Source organism: Lacerta agilis, chromosome 7 (genome assembly GCF_009819535.1).
Source record: "Lacerta agilis isolate rLacAgi1 chromosome 7, rLacAgi1.pri, whole genome shotgun sequence".
In the NCBI taxonomy this organism is placed as follows: domain Eukaryota; kingdom Metazoa; phylum Chordata; class Lepidosauria; order Squamata; family Lacertidae; genus Lacerta; species Lacerta agilis.
Genome location: NC_046318.1, coordinates 10047928 through 10062765, shown reverse-complemented (window position 1 = coordinate 10062765; position 14838 = coordinate 10047928). Strand labels below are relative to the sequence as shown.

At 42.2% G+C, this 14838-nt stretch overlaps 2 protein-coding genes across 2 annotated transcripts in view; one reads left to right on the top strand and one right to left on the bottom strand.

The window, feature by feature from the left end:
- The window catches only part of CTNNAL1 (catenin alpha like 1), a 52243-nt gene extending 44234 nt beyond the window's left edge, over positions 1–8009 (top strand). The window contains exons 12-19 of the mRNA XM_033154358.1: positions 1109–1146; positions 2697–2747; positions 2857–3011; positions 4400–4448; positions 5665–5721; positions 5875–5994; positions 7009–7092; positions 7188–8009. Of these exons, the coding sequence (XP_033010249.1) occupies positions 1109–1146; positions 2697–2747; positions 2857–3011; positions 4400–4448; positions 5665–5721; positions 5875–5994; positions 7009–7092; positions 7188–7358 (725 nt within the window). The 3' untranslated portion in view covers positions 7359–8009. The remainder of the gene's footprint in view (positions 1–1108; positions 1147–2696; positions 2748–2856; positions 3012–4399; positions 4449–5664; positions 5722–5874; positions 5995–7008; positions 7093–7187) is intronic.
- Positions 8010–9415: 1406 nt separating this feature from the next.
- Positions 9416–14653, bottom strand: ABITRAM (actin binding transcription modulator). Its single transcript, XM_033154357.1, has 6 exons — positions 14529–14653; positions 12364–12415; positions 11622–11751; positions 9930–10006; positions 9785–9854; positions 9416–9694 (listed from the first exon to the last, which is right to left on the bottom strand). The coding sequence occupies exons 1-6, from the start codon at positions 14587–14589 to the stop codon at positions 9566–9568; spliced, it is 519 nt and encodes a 172-aa protein (XP_033010248.1). The 5' UTR covers positions 14590–14653; the 3' UTR covers positions 9416–9565.
- Between the last annotated feature and the right edge of the window lie 185 nt (positions 14654–14838).

Here is a 14838-nt window from a genome sequence, read left to right as displayed (position 1 = left end):
GGGCATGAATGGGCTTTGTGCAAAGGGCTTGTGGCACACGAGATTATCTGTACCATGAGTTTGCCAACCCTTCCTCTCTAATACAGCACCTCCTGGTAAGCATGTCTCAGCCACATTGTTGGCTAAACTTTTAAGTAGTACAGTCGTACCTTGGTTCTCAAATGGAATTCATTCCGGAAGTCCATTTGACGTTCGAAAATGAAGGCGCAGCTTCCGATTGGCTACAGGAGCTTCCTGCACTCAATCAGAAGCCACGTCGGACGTTCGGCTTCCAAAGAACGTTCGCAAACCGGAACACTTCCTTCTGGGTTTACAGCGTTCGTGAGCCAAAACGTTCGAGTCACAAGGTGTTCGAGAACCAAGGTATGACTGTACAGCATTTCTGGATCACAGTATAAAGCTTCAACTAGTTATTTTGCTAGCATGCTAACACTGATTGTGACTCTCCAAATAATGCCACTCCATATACTATTTTTTTAATCATCTTGGGGGGTGACATTCTGTTGGTTTTGCTAGCAGATCTCTCCATTCTGTGACACTCACAGCAGGTCAGATGTGAATTAGATGTGTGTTTAAACATTTCTGGTTTGAACGCCAAGCCCTTTTGAGCCACCCAGGTGCTATCAGAATCCTCTGAATAATGCCCACGTGAACATACAACCACCTCACCCCTCCTTGAAAACCACCGATGTAGGGCAGGAAGGACAACTAGCTGAGATGGTATATCAGAAATTACCAGGAGAAATGCAGACTCCCAACTCATTTCTGCACTTGCTTGTGTGATGTAGGCGTTCTTTGCCCCACGAAATAGTTCCTTCCCTCCCTCCCCTTGGGCATTCAGAAAGGTATTAGAAGATTTTAGAAAGACGGTCGTTGAAAAGAAAGGGTGCCTACTCAACGTGCCAGGTCTTCAAAGAATCAAATTTAAGCAGTAGCAGAATTTCCCTTTTATATACTGAAAGCCATGGCAGAATCCACGAAGAGAAATTGTTAGAGGTAGGTAGCTCTTTTCTTAAAAAAAATAAAAAATTTAAGCCTAAAGAAATGAAAGAATAAGTCCGAGGTGTGTGTGAAAGCTACATGACAAATTTTAATGTGTTGTTCTTAGGAGAAAAGCGTGTGTACCTGTCATTGCCCAGGCCGGGGGTAAGTTCACTTTTGTGGGGTTGCTGCTGTGTTTACTTTTTTCCCATACACTAAAAATTTATTTGCTTCATTCCACATACCTCTTCCTTTGCCACCATACTCTAATTTTTAAAAATCTAGTTTTCTTTCTCCCCCTTTCAGAGGGTTAATGAAAACCTCATATTGCCATAGAAGGTAGTTTTCTTTGAGGAAGTGAAGCCTTATTTGCCCCTACGGGCTCCTACGGTTGCGCCCGGTGAGAAAACATGGAAGCAGAAAAGACACCTGAGGCTGCTGGTTTCAGAGAGAGAAAGATTTATTTTCTGCATGCACAGGCACTTGCGGTGTTCAGACATCCAAGCAAGTACAAAACTAGTCAATTTTCAGACAGTTCTTATAGACAGTTCTCTGGCTCATCTTCCCACCCCAGGAATCTTGTCCTTGCCCATCCTTGCCCATATAAGGAACATTTCCTGTTGTACATATAAAGCAAAAGGACATTTAGCCCTGAGTTGGTTCATGCGCACTTCAGCAAGGCCATCCTATCTGTCTCTGACCTACCCTGTTTCTCCTAAAATAAGACATGGCCATAAAATAAGCCATAGCAGGATTTCTATGCATTTGCGAAATATAAGCCGTTCCCCAAAAATAAGCCATACACTGAAAATAAGCCATAGTGACGTGGTACCTCCCATTAAAACAGCCTGGGGAGGCGTGGCTATGCAGCGTACCGATGCAACGCGGTTAAAATAAGACATCCCCTGAAAATAAGCCATACTGTGTTTTTTTGAGCAAAAAAAAATATAAGACGGTGTCTTATTTTAGGAGAAACACGGTAGAAAGTTCCTCTCTGTGCAAGGTTGATCTTCTACTGTTATCTCCAGACTCTTAGTCATAGCTTACACAGTAAGGAGTGCAATGCAGATCAAAGTTCACAGCAAAAGCCTCCATAAGAAAGAGTTCTTTTATACTTCTGGACTAACAGTACATTCAGGTAAATATATACAGGTTAGCTAATTAACCCCTTCAGAAGCAGCAGTAACTAAACAAAAAAGAAAGTTGGGTAATCCTTTCCCCCGCCTTCTCAACTGCAGTGCTTTGCCTAAGACCCCCGTAGTTCAGTTCATGACATTGCCTACAGAAGTCAGTATTTAATCGCAGATGATATAGGAGACTCTGCTTCATAACTTGGAGAACCGCTGCCGATCAGAGTTGACAGTTTTGTGCTAGATGCCTGATTTACTCACATATTTAAAAACATGAAATTTTAGCACCAGCCATGGGTCACTTCTATTGTGTTCAGTGAGCCCATAAGGAAGGGGTTTTAAAAAGCAGGAAGTCCATGAAAGGAGAACAGCAGTTGGTTCATTCCAGCACTGACCCAACAACATAATCCTTCAATGAATTCAATCATTTTGAGTCCGGGGTTGGAGGGAAGAGCTTTATTGAAAAACAGCACACATTCTTGGGAATTCACCTGTTGACCCCAATCCTCATCCTTTTGATGGATTAATAGTAACACTGGAAGCAAATTCCATTCGATAAACATTTCTTTTCTTTTTTTTTAACAGAAGCATAATGCAAATATGAAAGCCTTGAAGCCGGTCCGGCTTGATAGTGAGGTAAGATACTACCGGTACTTCTTAATCCACTAGTACAATTTTTCTGTACAGTAGTTGTGAAGCTGAATAGTGTATTAAGCAAAAAGGAAGTAACTTCTATCGCTTGCAGGAGCAAATGATACTTGGGAAGCTAGGCTTAGAACTGCATAAACTGACAACACGCGTCGACTCTGAGATGGAGAAGTGGGATGATCCTGAAAACGAGATTGTACGGCATGGGCAAGGCCTTTCCAGCATGGCCTACTCTATATTCTTATTTACAAGGTAAAAACAAAAGGGTCAGGGAGGGAGGGAGGGAGGGGGGAATATTAAGGAGAGAATGGTTTGAAGAGGAAACCATGGTTTGAAGGAATATTATCAAGAGAAACAGTTTGAGGAAGCTGTTCTTGTTAGCCTTCGTCTTTCTGCCCTCCCCTTGCCAAACTTGACACTGTATTTTCCTTGGGGTTGGGACCTCTCTTTGCTGATGTTAAATTTGAAGGCTAAACAAGAAATTACACTAAACATGCGGCAGAACGTGAAAATGGCCACTGTATTCCCTTCCCCTCTTCCCCTTGTATCATTGAGTGAAAGCTCCTAGAACTTGACTCAGATTATAATGTTGTTTTTCTCTGGCTGGCAGGCAGGGAAAGGGGATGGCGGACGTCATAATATTTCACAAGCCCTACTTTGATGCTATAAAGGGACAAAGGGAGCTAAATGCACAGGCGGTGCCTTTTGCAGCAGATGCATATTCAGCATAGTGCCCTGAAAAGCGCCATCGTGTGCAGTGATTATGCTGTGTAAAAATATATATATATATCCATTACAGCTTTTTGGTGTTGAGGTATGTAGCATGAGCCATCTGGCTGCAGAAACGGCTGCCTAGGACAGAAGCTCTTTAGGGGCATTAATGAAATACCACGCAGTTTTGTCAGGTGGGTCCTAGGATCTCTTGCAATGTTGTAGGACTGCTGAGTTGCATCTAAGAGTTGCCCCCCACCGCCCTCTGCAGCATTGAACGAGATCCCAGAAAGCTTGTCTTGCTCACCCCCACTTGTGTGTACTTGGTTTTGTATCCTGGGGAAGACAGCCACTAGCAAAGTCTGAGAAGTATCTGGCTGGCATTTTAAGGTCACTGCTCTTTCCTCTTCTAGCAAGACAGGAAAAACTTATTTAAAAAAACCCACAACTCATTACACTGGCCTTCCATGTTTCATCCTTAGTTGAAATCTTACTTTGCACCTTCAAGTTAAGTAACCTTGATGAAGTTACAGCAAAGACAGCTCGTTCTCATGTCGTGAGCGACGTTTTGATTAAAAAAAATAAATCACTGTGTTCCTTTATCTTCAGCCAAAGCGATGCCCAAGTCTGGAGCAGAACCGAGAGATTGAGCTGTTCTCTCCTTAGCAGAGCCTTTTCTGGGCCACTCGAGCACAGATAGGGAAACTGCAGAAGTGGTCGGACTTGCAACTCCAATCAGTCCCAGCTAGGAATAGTGAGAGTTGCAATCCAACACCTGGAGGAACACAAGTCCCCCACCTCTGCACAAAAACTTCAACTTCTCTGCCCCAGCGCTCCAGAGCCCTAATCACAGGGTTTGTATATTAAACTGTCCTTAGTGTGTTGGAATTGTTGTTATCATTATTTTTCTCTCTCTCTCTTTTGTTTAGAGGGGAAGGGCTGCTGAAAACCACTCAGGATTTATTTCAGCAGTCAGAGGTAATGAACTATCAAAAGGGAGTTCGCAAACTACTTTCGAGATGCTGTCAGCAAAATGTTTTAATTAATTCCTGGAACAACGTGAGGTTCTATTAGCAAAAACATCGAGCAATTAAATCATGGGGGCTTTGGGTTGCCTAATGAATACAGCACTTTTTGTCTAGGTTAATATTTTCCCTAAAACTTATTCCTCTTAGGTATCATTTAGAGGTGGGGGGAATCTACCCTGTTTCTCCTAAAATAAGACATGGCCATAAAATAAGCCATAGCAGGATTTCTATGCATTTGCGAAATATAAGCCGTTCCCCAAAAATAAGCCATACACTGAAAATAAGCCATAGTGACGTGGTACCTCCCATTAAAACAGCCTGGGGAGGCGTGGCTATGCAGCGTACCGATGCAACGCGGTTAAAATAAGACATCCCCTGAAAATAAGCCATACTGTGTTTTTTTGAGCAAAAAAAAATATAAGACGGTGTCTTATTTTAGGAGAAACACGGTAATAAGTACATTTGTATGTATCTTGGGGGTTTTTTGGTTGTTGTTTTTTAAAGGATTTCTGTATATGTGAGCTGTGTGTTGATTGTATTTTTTGGAGCGGAGAAGAGAAGAGAACCCCCAAGTTGACTTTTAATCTTTCCTCCCAGTTGTATTCTGGTGGGAGACAGTAAGAATATTGCTGTGTTGCCTCCCATATATATCATTCAAACTATGGATATGTGATCCTGGATATACCCGTGCCTCCATTCCTCTCTCGGAGCAGGTCTTTTCGAGTCTGCAGGTCAGGGTAGGCTACAAGGACAAGGGAGGGGACTGCAGGCAGCCAGTGGATGTGGGGAAAATTATTAAATACACACACTCACACTTACACCAATGTACAATATAAAAAAAATTCCTTCCAGTAGCACCTTAGAGACCCAACTAAGTTTGTTCTTGGTATGAGCTTTCAAACTTAGTTGGTCTCTAAGGTGCTACTGGAAGGAATTTTTTTATTTTTTATTTTGTTTTGACTATGGCAGACCAACACGGCTACCTACCTGTAACTTACACCAATGTATTTATTTTAAGTGAGCTGTCTCTCTTAAACAACAGTATTTTACTGCATTTGACCAACAGGTTTCGAGGCCTGTTGTTGAGAGGACTAAGATCTCCCCTCTTCTCTTGTGTTGACTGTTCTTTACGTTTGCATTTAACTCCTCCCTCCCTTCTGTCTTAGGCCTTTGCTGCAGAAGGACTTAAGCTCGCCTCGGCTCTCCTTGCGTTTTCTAATCAGGTACCGTACAAATTCCAAATTTGGGGGAAAAAAGCTGTGTTTAAAAATGTCTGTTCTTGATGCTTCCATGCCTGGTTTCTAGCCTTTTCCCCTTATATAAATTCCATCATGTTTAGCTCACCTATCTTAGAGGCATCCATGTATTCATTTCAGCTGGAAGACGATGACAAGTCATTGGTTCTACAGGAGATTGACAAAATGGTCCCTGCTTATCAGCAGCTTCAGGTAACTGCCAAAACCCCTGTTCAGGGTAAAACTGCAACTTTCACAAAGGTAAGCTTCTTAATAAATTTTTAAACAGAGTTTTGCCAAATGAACTTGCTCTTTCAGTCTTCTCTTTTTTTGTAGTCGAAGGAAGAAAACCTAGTGTTAGTCATGCCGAGAGTAGTCTCGGTGAAATCAGTAAGCCCTCTTTGAGTATGACTAACATTGAGTATCACCCATATTATTTAGTTGAGTGTGCTGAATAGAGCAGGCAGAGGTTGTATGGTGCTATTTATGTCGCTAAAATTAACCAGGTCTCAACTTGGGAGGCCACTTTACAATTATACGGTGACGCTTAAAAACAAATCGTAGCCAAACAAGTCACCGCCTTCTGGAAACAAATGTGGTGCTCCAAAAAGTTTCCTTGTTCCAACAAAGAAATAGGAGTCCCGGGTTTTTAAAAGGCAAGCACAAATCTTGTTATGCCATCAGCACCTTGCAGAATGTATGCTCAGGCCTGTTTTAAAAGCATGTCTAACGTAACAGATACCATGAATTGTCTTCTTTTTAAGCTCACTACAAAGTATTCAGCATATTGCTTTCTTCCCAACCGTAAAGAAAACAAAAGATGCTCGTTTTCTTTTCTCAAAAGTAATAACAAATGGTGGGCTGTCTTAAATTTGTGAATTTTTAAAAAGAGAGAGGTTACCTTTTTAAGGACTCTCCCAAAAGCAAAACAAAAATCACCTTTAAGGCATTGAAAAAATATAACAGGTTCATTGCTTGAAAGTCAGGCAGCTAAGTTCTTTGTTTAAAGCCTTTCAATCCAGCAGAGAGCCTGCAAGAGAGCAGTTTAAGAGAGTTGGGAGTCTTCATGCAATTCTTGTTCCTTTAATTAAGGCTTGTGCAGGAGATCTTCCTACTGGATTGTGCTCATTATTCTTAAAAGGTGATGGTGGAGGGAAGAAATCGTAGTGGGAGTTTGAGCCACTAATAAATGTGTTTGATAAAAATGCGAAAGCAATTTTCACAGGCGGCGTTTCATGAACTCTTTTGTGATGCCCCGATTTACTCTGTGTTTAGGTGGATGAGTGTATTCACAAAGCAAAGTATATTCTCGATCTGCTGGCCCAAGTTCTTCCACTTAGCTGCAGGTTACTAAGAAAGGTGAGTTGGCACGCACACACCATCTAAATGTAGCAAAATGAACCCATTTCTGGATGGAGAAACAACTTTGTTTTTATAAATTACGTTTATTGCAGCACAAAGGAGGAAACGACTATCTTGAAGCACACCATCCTTGGAGAGAAAATGGCCTGCATTCAGTAGCAAGAGAAAGTGGTGGCCTGGCTGGGAGAACAGACTCCTTTGGGATGAAATCCTTGGAACAACACATAGCATACCTCAGTGTTTTGGAGAACAAACCGTTCTAAGGCGCTTTTTGGGAACAAAAAGATTTCCATATGAGAGTTTGTACACTAAGCCTCTCCTAATTGCTTTCTTTTGAGAAAGGTGAAACCAGGATAGAAAAAAAGCTGTTGTAACCTTTTCACATCTAATAGATGTCATGGTACTTGGCAGTTAACAAAAGCAACACACAGCTTTAATGGCTGCATATTTTTGTAAAATGAATTAATATGTACCGCTATTTTTGTAATCACGTACATTTATGAATGTCTTACTCTACAACCCCAAAGATGCTGCTATAGATCTTTATGCACATGAACTGGATAGTCTTTTGATATGCTACATTGGGGGGGGGGAACTACTGGTATTTCGTTGTTTGTTTAATAGTCACCACTAAGGACCCTGGTCTGAAAATAGGTATTGTGGGAGAATGTTTTTGAAAAGAGAGTAACGGGTGGGACTAGAATCTATCCCCCTCCCTCCTAAAGTAACCTGCCAACAGGTTCTGTTGCCACAGGTACCACTTTTACCTTGAGAGGAGGAAGGGAACAAGGCAGGCATACACTCTTTAGGAGCAAGATTTGGTCCCAAGGTCTCCAAGCTGCTGATTTCTTCTGAAAGCATTTGTTAGTTACAAAAAAGCTTTAAGGATAAAAGCCTTCTGAAAACCTCACTTTTAAAAAAAAAAAAAACGAAACAAAACACCACAACACCACCAAATTTACCAACTTACAAGGCTAAAAATAAAGGTTTTCGTTAGTGCTGATGAAGCCAACTAGTTAAGAGCTTGTGTTTGTCTTGCTCGTTTTTATAGTACGCTCACACAGAGTCAGTAAAATTTGTGTAGTATGCTCTTTTATCAGAAATTACGGAGTTTAGGGACACTTCCCTCCCTAGTGAGTGAGCTTAGGACTGCAGCTTTAAGTGTAAAATTTGATCCTTCAGTTTTAGGTAGCTAACAAAGGTTATATAATTCCACTTGGAAATAAGTTGTAGCTGTTAAAACCAGTCACTACAAAGACGACATTACTTTTTTTGTAGAAACTATAAACATTCTTCATTCTTGTTTGAGATGTATGTATGTTTGCTGTAGTCAGTTACAGGTAGGTAGCCGTGTTGGTCTGCCATAGTCAAAACAAAATAAAAAATAAAAAAATCCTTCCAGTAGCACCTTAGAGACCAACTAAGTTTGTTCTTGGTATGAGCTTTCGTGTGCGTGCACACTTCTTCAGATACACTGAAACAGAAGTCACCAGACCCTTATATATAGTGAGAGAGTGAGGAGGGGTATTACTCAGAAGGGTGGTGGGAATGGGTGATTGTTTGCTGTAGTTACTGAAGTGCTCTGGTCTGAAATCTCGCTGTTATTCAACCCCTATTTAGAGTCCTGCAGACCTGAGAAACTTAGGCAATGACTGATGTGGCTGTGGTTAATTGCTCCTTTTTATTCTCTTACCTTAGGATAAAAATTAGACATTTAATGGCAAAAAAAGAATTCCCAATCTCATTTTACCCTGATGTGCAAAGTATGGAATAAGGGGTTCCCCTGCCATTTATTTTCTGCCCTTATCACCTGCTTGCCTCTTTTCTTCTGCAACGCCAGTCCTATCCCAAACTCTCAACGGAGGCAAAAAGCTGGTTGTGTAGAAGAGGTTCAAGCGAGGAGAAAGGTATCATGTGACTGAAAAGGCCATATTAGCTAGTGAGTGTCTAGTCACCGCATTAGCTACGATCCACAATATCTCGCTCAGGTGTACATTTCAACATTAAACTCTTCCAAATAACAAACTTGTTAATGGTAGATAGATGCCACTCTGTCAAGATTTAGTCTTCACTTAATAAAGTAGAGGGTGAACTGATAAACTATAGTTAAACAAAACTTCCTGTTGATATTGGAAACACGGTTGTATTTTGACATTCCCCCTTTAAATGCCACATTCAAAGTTAAGCTCTCTTGAAGTTCCACTGATATCACTGGAGATTTAAGTACTAACTTGACAGTTTATTAATAAAAGAACCTTCAAAGTGCTTTTTTTAAAAATTGCTTGCTCTGAAAAGGAACAAATTCTCAGACCTGTTGCTATTTGAATTTCAAAGCATTTTTATTCAGTTCTCCATTCCACGTTAAGTACGAAAGCTGAGAAGTCACTTTATTGTGGGGTATACTGGAAGCAGTCTCACTCAGTTCATGCGCCTGCTAATAAAATGCTGAGTTCTCATTCTGTGCATCTTCTCAAGAAATGGAATTAAAGCGTTTTGACAAAACATCTTCGTATTCTTTCCGCGTCAAAAGTCCCTGAGTTATGCTTTTGCTTTCTTCAAACTTTGGTAACACAACTGCTATGTAACCATCTGTGGAAGGCTAGAGGGGAAAACATGAGAAGTGAGACAAAAAGTAAGAGAGAGAATGCAGAAGGAAGAGCAGGGCTAAGAGCTAGTTTAAAATTCTGACCTTTGCTTGCAGCAGAGGTGGACTGTCCAGAATGTTTTCATTCACCTCTATCAATCTCCCTCTTATACAGCTGCAAAGAATTTCAAGTTTAGTAAACTCTCAAATGGTAAAAGCAACACAAAGCAAACAAAACTCCCCTGCTTACCTATATATGGTATACTCTTCTCCATCTGAGCAGAAAATTCGGCACAAAGGGGCAAGTTCTGTTAGGAACTGAGCACCCTAGGGAGAAACGGAGGTTATACAAATTAAGACACTGAGAAAAGGAAACTCTGCAAGAGCCTGACAGCTTTCATTGCCAGCAGTGAAAGCCCTTGTTTTATTGTTCTGAACAAAAACTTCTAAATTAAGCAAGATGCCATTTCCTTCCTTAATGTGGACAAAACTGATAGGCATTAGATTTTGAATGCAAGGAAACCCATGTTCAGATCTAGGCTCATTTATGAAACGCATTAGGCTGCCAGTATAAACTTACATCTATTGTTAACCTGATGTTAAGCCTTTGGGGTGGGGAGGAATGATAACATGATTTTTGCTGATGACACCCTTCTTCAGAGAAATGCTTACTGTAGTGCCCAAGTCAACTGACACCAGGATTAGAACGTGTGTGTGTGTGTATAAGAGGTCTTCTGTGGTCTCTGCAAGTCACTTGTGGGTCATGGAGACAGAAGACAAAACAACAATGAGTGTGTCTCATTCCTCGTACAGTATGCTGCATTCTGGCTCCAAAGATTCAGATGTTTACACACACACACACCCCTACCCCTTAAGATAAGCAGAAGACATCATCACACTTCAAGGACAAAGTCTAGCCAGGCCAAAACAACTGAAGTTGAAACCACAGGACTGGTGGAGGATGTGGTTTGGAGAGGGGTTTGTGAGAAGATAGAGAGGTTTAGAGCAAGGGTAGGCAACCTAAGGTCTGGGGGCTGGATGCGGCCCATGGGCCTTCTCAATCCGGCCCGTGGATGGTCCAGGATTCGGCGTGTTTTTACAGGAGTAGAATGTGTCCTTTTCTTTAAAATGCATCTCTGGGTTATTTGTGGGGCCTGCCTGGTGTTTTTACATGAGTAGAATGTGTGCTTTTATTTAAAATGCACCTCTGGGTTATTTATGGGCACAGGAATTTTTTCATTATTATTTTTTTCAAAATATAGTCCGGCGCCCCACAAGGTCTGAGGGACAGTGGACAGGCCCACGGCTGGAAAAGGTTGATGACCCCCAGTTTAGAGAGTGCCTGCCACCCCGTCCTGAGGCTCAGTCTAGGCCCTGACTTTGTTTCAGTAAACCTGAACTGGCATTTAGCAACTGGCAGCCTGGTCTCCCTCCTTAGCGGTAAGGAAATGCCTCAGAATATTCTTACTCTCCTTCTAGCAAGAATGTGGGAGGCAATTCAAGTATGATGGATCATACCGACATGCAGAGACCCTCTTCTTACTGCAATCTAATCTCCCCTAAGTCACAAGAGGAAGCAAGCAGCGCAGCATAGGTGTCAACTTTTCCCTTTTCTTGCGAGGAATCCTATTCGGAATAAGGGAATTTCCCTTAAGAAAAGGGAAAAGTTGACAGCTATGAGCACAGGTCACTAGGAAAGGGGGGGGGGGAGATGGACTTCTTTCACACAAAAGAGCTTCATAAATACATTTGCCAACAATAGGCACATACTATTTTAGTCTATACAATGTTGACCCCTCCCTGTAAGTACCGATAGCCCCCTTACAGATAACAATATTATAAAATATTGTTTTAAAGTCCAGCAGAATTGGTGTTTTCTGAAAAAAGAATTCTTACTAGACAATCACACTAAAGCCAAGTTAAAAAACGGAACGAGACATACCCGTTTAGACTTCCCAGAAACTTTATTTTGCAGCCTGCTGCAGTTGGCACTGATCTGGTAACTAATCCTCTCAATGGATTTTCCTTTTTGAAGAAGAGGATGAGCCTCTGCTAGAGTGACAACACAGATTCTACAAGAAAAAGAGGTTAGAACAATGAACTGCCTGGACTTCTCCTCTAGAGCCAACAACCTTGTACCGCTAGGGAAATTGCTGAATACAGTAAATTATGTCACTTTGGGAAGTCCCACTTTCTTATGGATGAGTTACTTTGACGAAGCCAGAAGCCTTCTCAAAACAGTTTTTCAAAAGTACAAAAAATAACCAGTACAAAAATTACGTAGGGAAATATTTTAAAGTTACCGGGTGTATCCAGCTAAATTAAGCTGCAAAAATTCGAGTTGCATGAGTCTTACATGTGGTAAACCTATCACTTCTGTTCATAAGAGCAATTTTTTGCCCTCCTAAGACGCCTCAGTCCAGCGCTGGTTGCAAATAAATAAGTTTATGCACATCTTATTTAAAACAATACAGCATAGATCAATTGCACCATCCCTTAGATGTGTGCCTGACTGCAACAAGAGGTGTACAAATCTCAGCTGCCTCAATGTTGGGGCAAGAATCTCTTAATAAGTAAGACATCTATTGAGCAAATCCTGTGCTCACTTACTTGGAGTCACCCCCACTGAACACAAAAGCAGTTCCAAGTTAACATGCAAACAAATGGGATGCGAAAAGGCTCACCTGTTAGAATGCTGCAATATGCAGTGGTCCTCACATGGATTACCTTTGACATCTGTGGGGGAGGGAATTAACCATCAAATAAATAACTTTCCAGACCAAAAAACAAAAACAAAACCATGCAGAGATGAGGTTGAGTGAAATTAGTTGAAATTATGTAATTATGTAAAGAAGCTGACCATTTCTGTTTCTATAGCAGGGGAGGCAAAAAAAAAAAGTGTGGAGAGGCTAAAGTCTGGGTGAGGGGATTAATAGCAACAGGTTCAGCTACAATCCTTTCATGTAATGGAACTCAACTTAAATTTTGTTTTTGTTTTTAATTTCATAAAATGTATAATTCATATATTTAAAAAATTGTTAAAAAAAACAACAACCTCAAAGCGATTTACCAAAGGTAAAACAGTAAAATCAAGAAAATTTCACAACCCTACTTTAAAACATAGAAAACCTAAAACACTAAAGCATTAAAATTACCGCAACCTCGTAAGCATCTGGGTAGGCCCAAAAAGGAATGCTCTTAAAGGGACCCCTGACCGTTAAGTCCAGTCACGGACAACTCTGGGGTTGCGGCGCTCATCTCGCTTTACTGGCCAAGGGAGCCGGCGTTTGTCCGTAGACAGCTTCTGGGTCATGTGGCTAGCATGACTAAGCCGCTTCTGGCGAAGCAGAGCAGCGTATGGAAACACCGTTTACCTTCCCTCCAGAGCGGTACCTATTTATCTACTTGCACTTTTTGGTGTGCTTTCGAACTGCTATGTTGGCAGGAGCAGGGACCGATCAACAGGAGCTCACCCCGTCATGGGGATTCGAACCGCCGACCTTCTGATCGGCAAGTATTAGTACCAATTCCACTGATTGAAAAGGCCGAGTGGGCACATGTGGTGTAAGTTGTCTTACATTGTTTTTAATGCTGCAACCTGCCCTGGGACCATGGGCTGAAGGGTGCATAATCAATCAGTAATATAGGAAGCATGGCATCACAATGTAAGTCTTCCATTTCAGGGTAAAAGGGATTGGCCTTCTTGGAAGAGGTGGGTCTGGATGAGGCTAGCCCAAGGCTATGTGCTGCTACAGTTCCAATTACATAAATTACTATTCTATCCTATTCACTAAATTTGTTAGACCCTTTCTCTTGCCCGAGGCAACCCAAAATGATGAAGAAAATAAGAGATTGAGTCAGTTACTACTGTGCATGTGTGGGACTTACAGTCCTCCAGATGTTGGGAGTGCAACTCTATCATGTGGTGCCTGAATTTTGGAACTCCCTGCCTATTGAGATGGAGCCAGGCATTTTTGCTGCATAGCCTTTTTGGTGCCTGCTTAAAAATATCCCCCTTTAAGGCAATCCTATCCAGGTGCTTAGAAAACTGGGACAATCTTCATCCCGTTTAACTTTTGCCATGTCTTAAAGTAGGGCTGTGGGTTTCCCCTGGTTTCATTGCTCTTTTCTTTCTGTAAACTGCTTTGAGGTTGTTGGGGTTTTTTTTTTTTTTTAACAATCAAGTGGCATGTACATTTTATGAAACAAACAACCTACCACCAGTGGCCCCTGTTCCACATTTGCAAGAGCTCGGTCGTTTAGCCTGGCAGCACCTACACTTTTGGAACTCCCTGCCTATTGAGCTCAAGCGGGAACATTCACTGTACCCTGCCGCGCCTGCTTAGAAAAATCCCTGTTTAGGCAAGCCTACCCAGCCTAGATGCTTCAACCGAGGCAGTTTTAATCCATTTCTGTATTTTAACTTTTCCATGCTTTAAAGCAGGGCTTACAATTTTGTCCTCGATTTTATTGTTTCATCTTTTTACTTTGGAAGGGCTTCCCCCCCCCCCAAATCAATTCATAAATTTTAAATAAACCCCCACCAGCAGCCCTTATCATGTCTGCAAATTCGACCTCCAACCCCCATCTCTGTTGCTAACCCTCCATAGTTTATCTTTTTGCAAACCGCTTTGAGCTTTGGTTGGTTGTTGCTATTTTTTTGCAATCAAGCGGGGTTTAATAAATTTCAAATAAAAATCTCCCCATCCCCCCAACCATGGCTGCAAATCCCCCATCTATAGTTGCAAATTCTGCTTTGGGCTGGACTTGCAGCCCGGAGAAAAGGCCGCTCGGGGAGCCACCGTCCCGAGACAGAGCTTCCGCGGCGCTTCTGCTGTTGCAACTTTACCGGGTTTGTACCAGCGGGTGAAGTAGCGCTCCGTCACGCCGGGCGCCGCCGCCGCCGCCATTGACAAGAGCGCAAGGGAAACGAGCCCGTGCCGAACCCGCGGAGGCGACTCATAGGTCACCTTTAGGACCGCGCGGACGTCGCGCGCAGAGGCGGGAGCGGAGGGGGCGGAGCCAAGGGCGGTAACCCGGAACCGCCTCGCGCCCAGGCATCCTTCGGCAGAGATAGGAAAAAAGTATAGCTCAGTGCATCCATTTTTTTTTCCTGGACAAGGAGCTTCCGGGTTCCCACCTGTCAGATTTCCCCATGG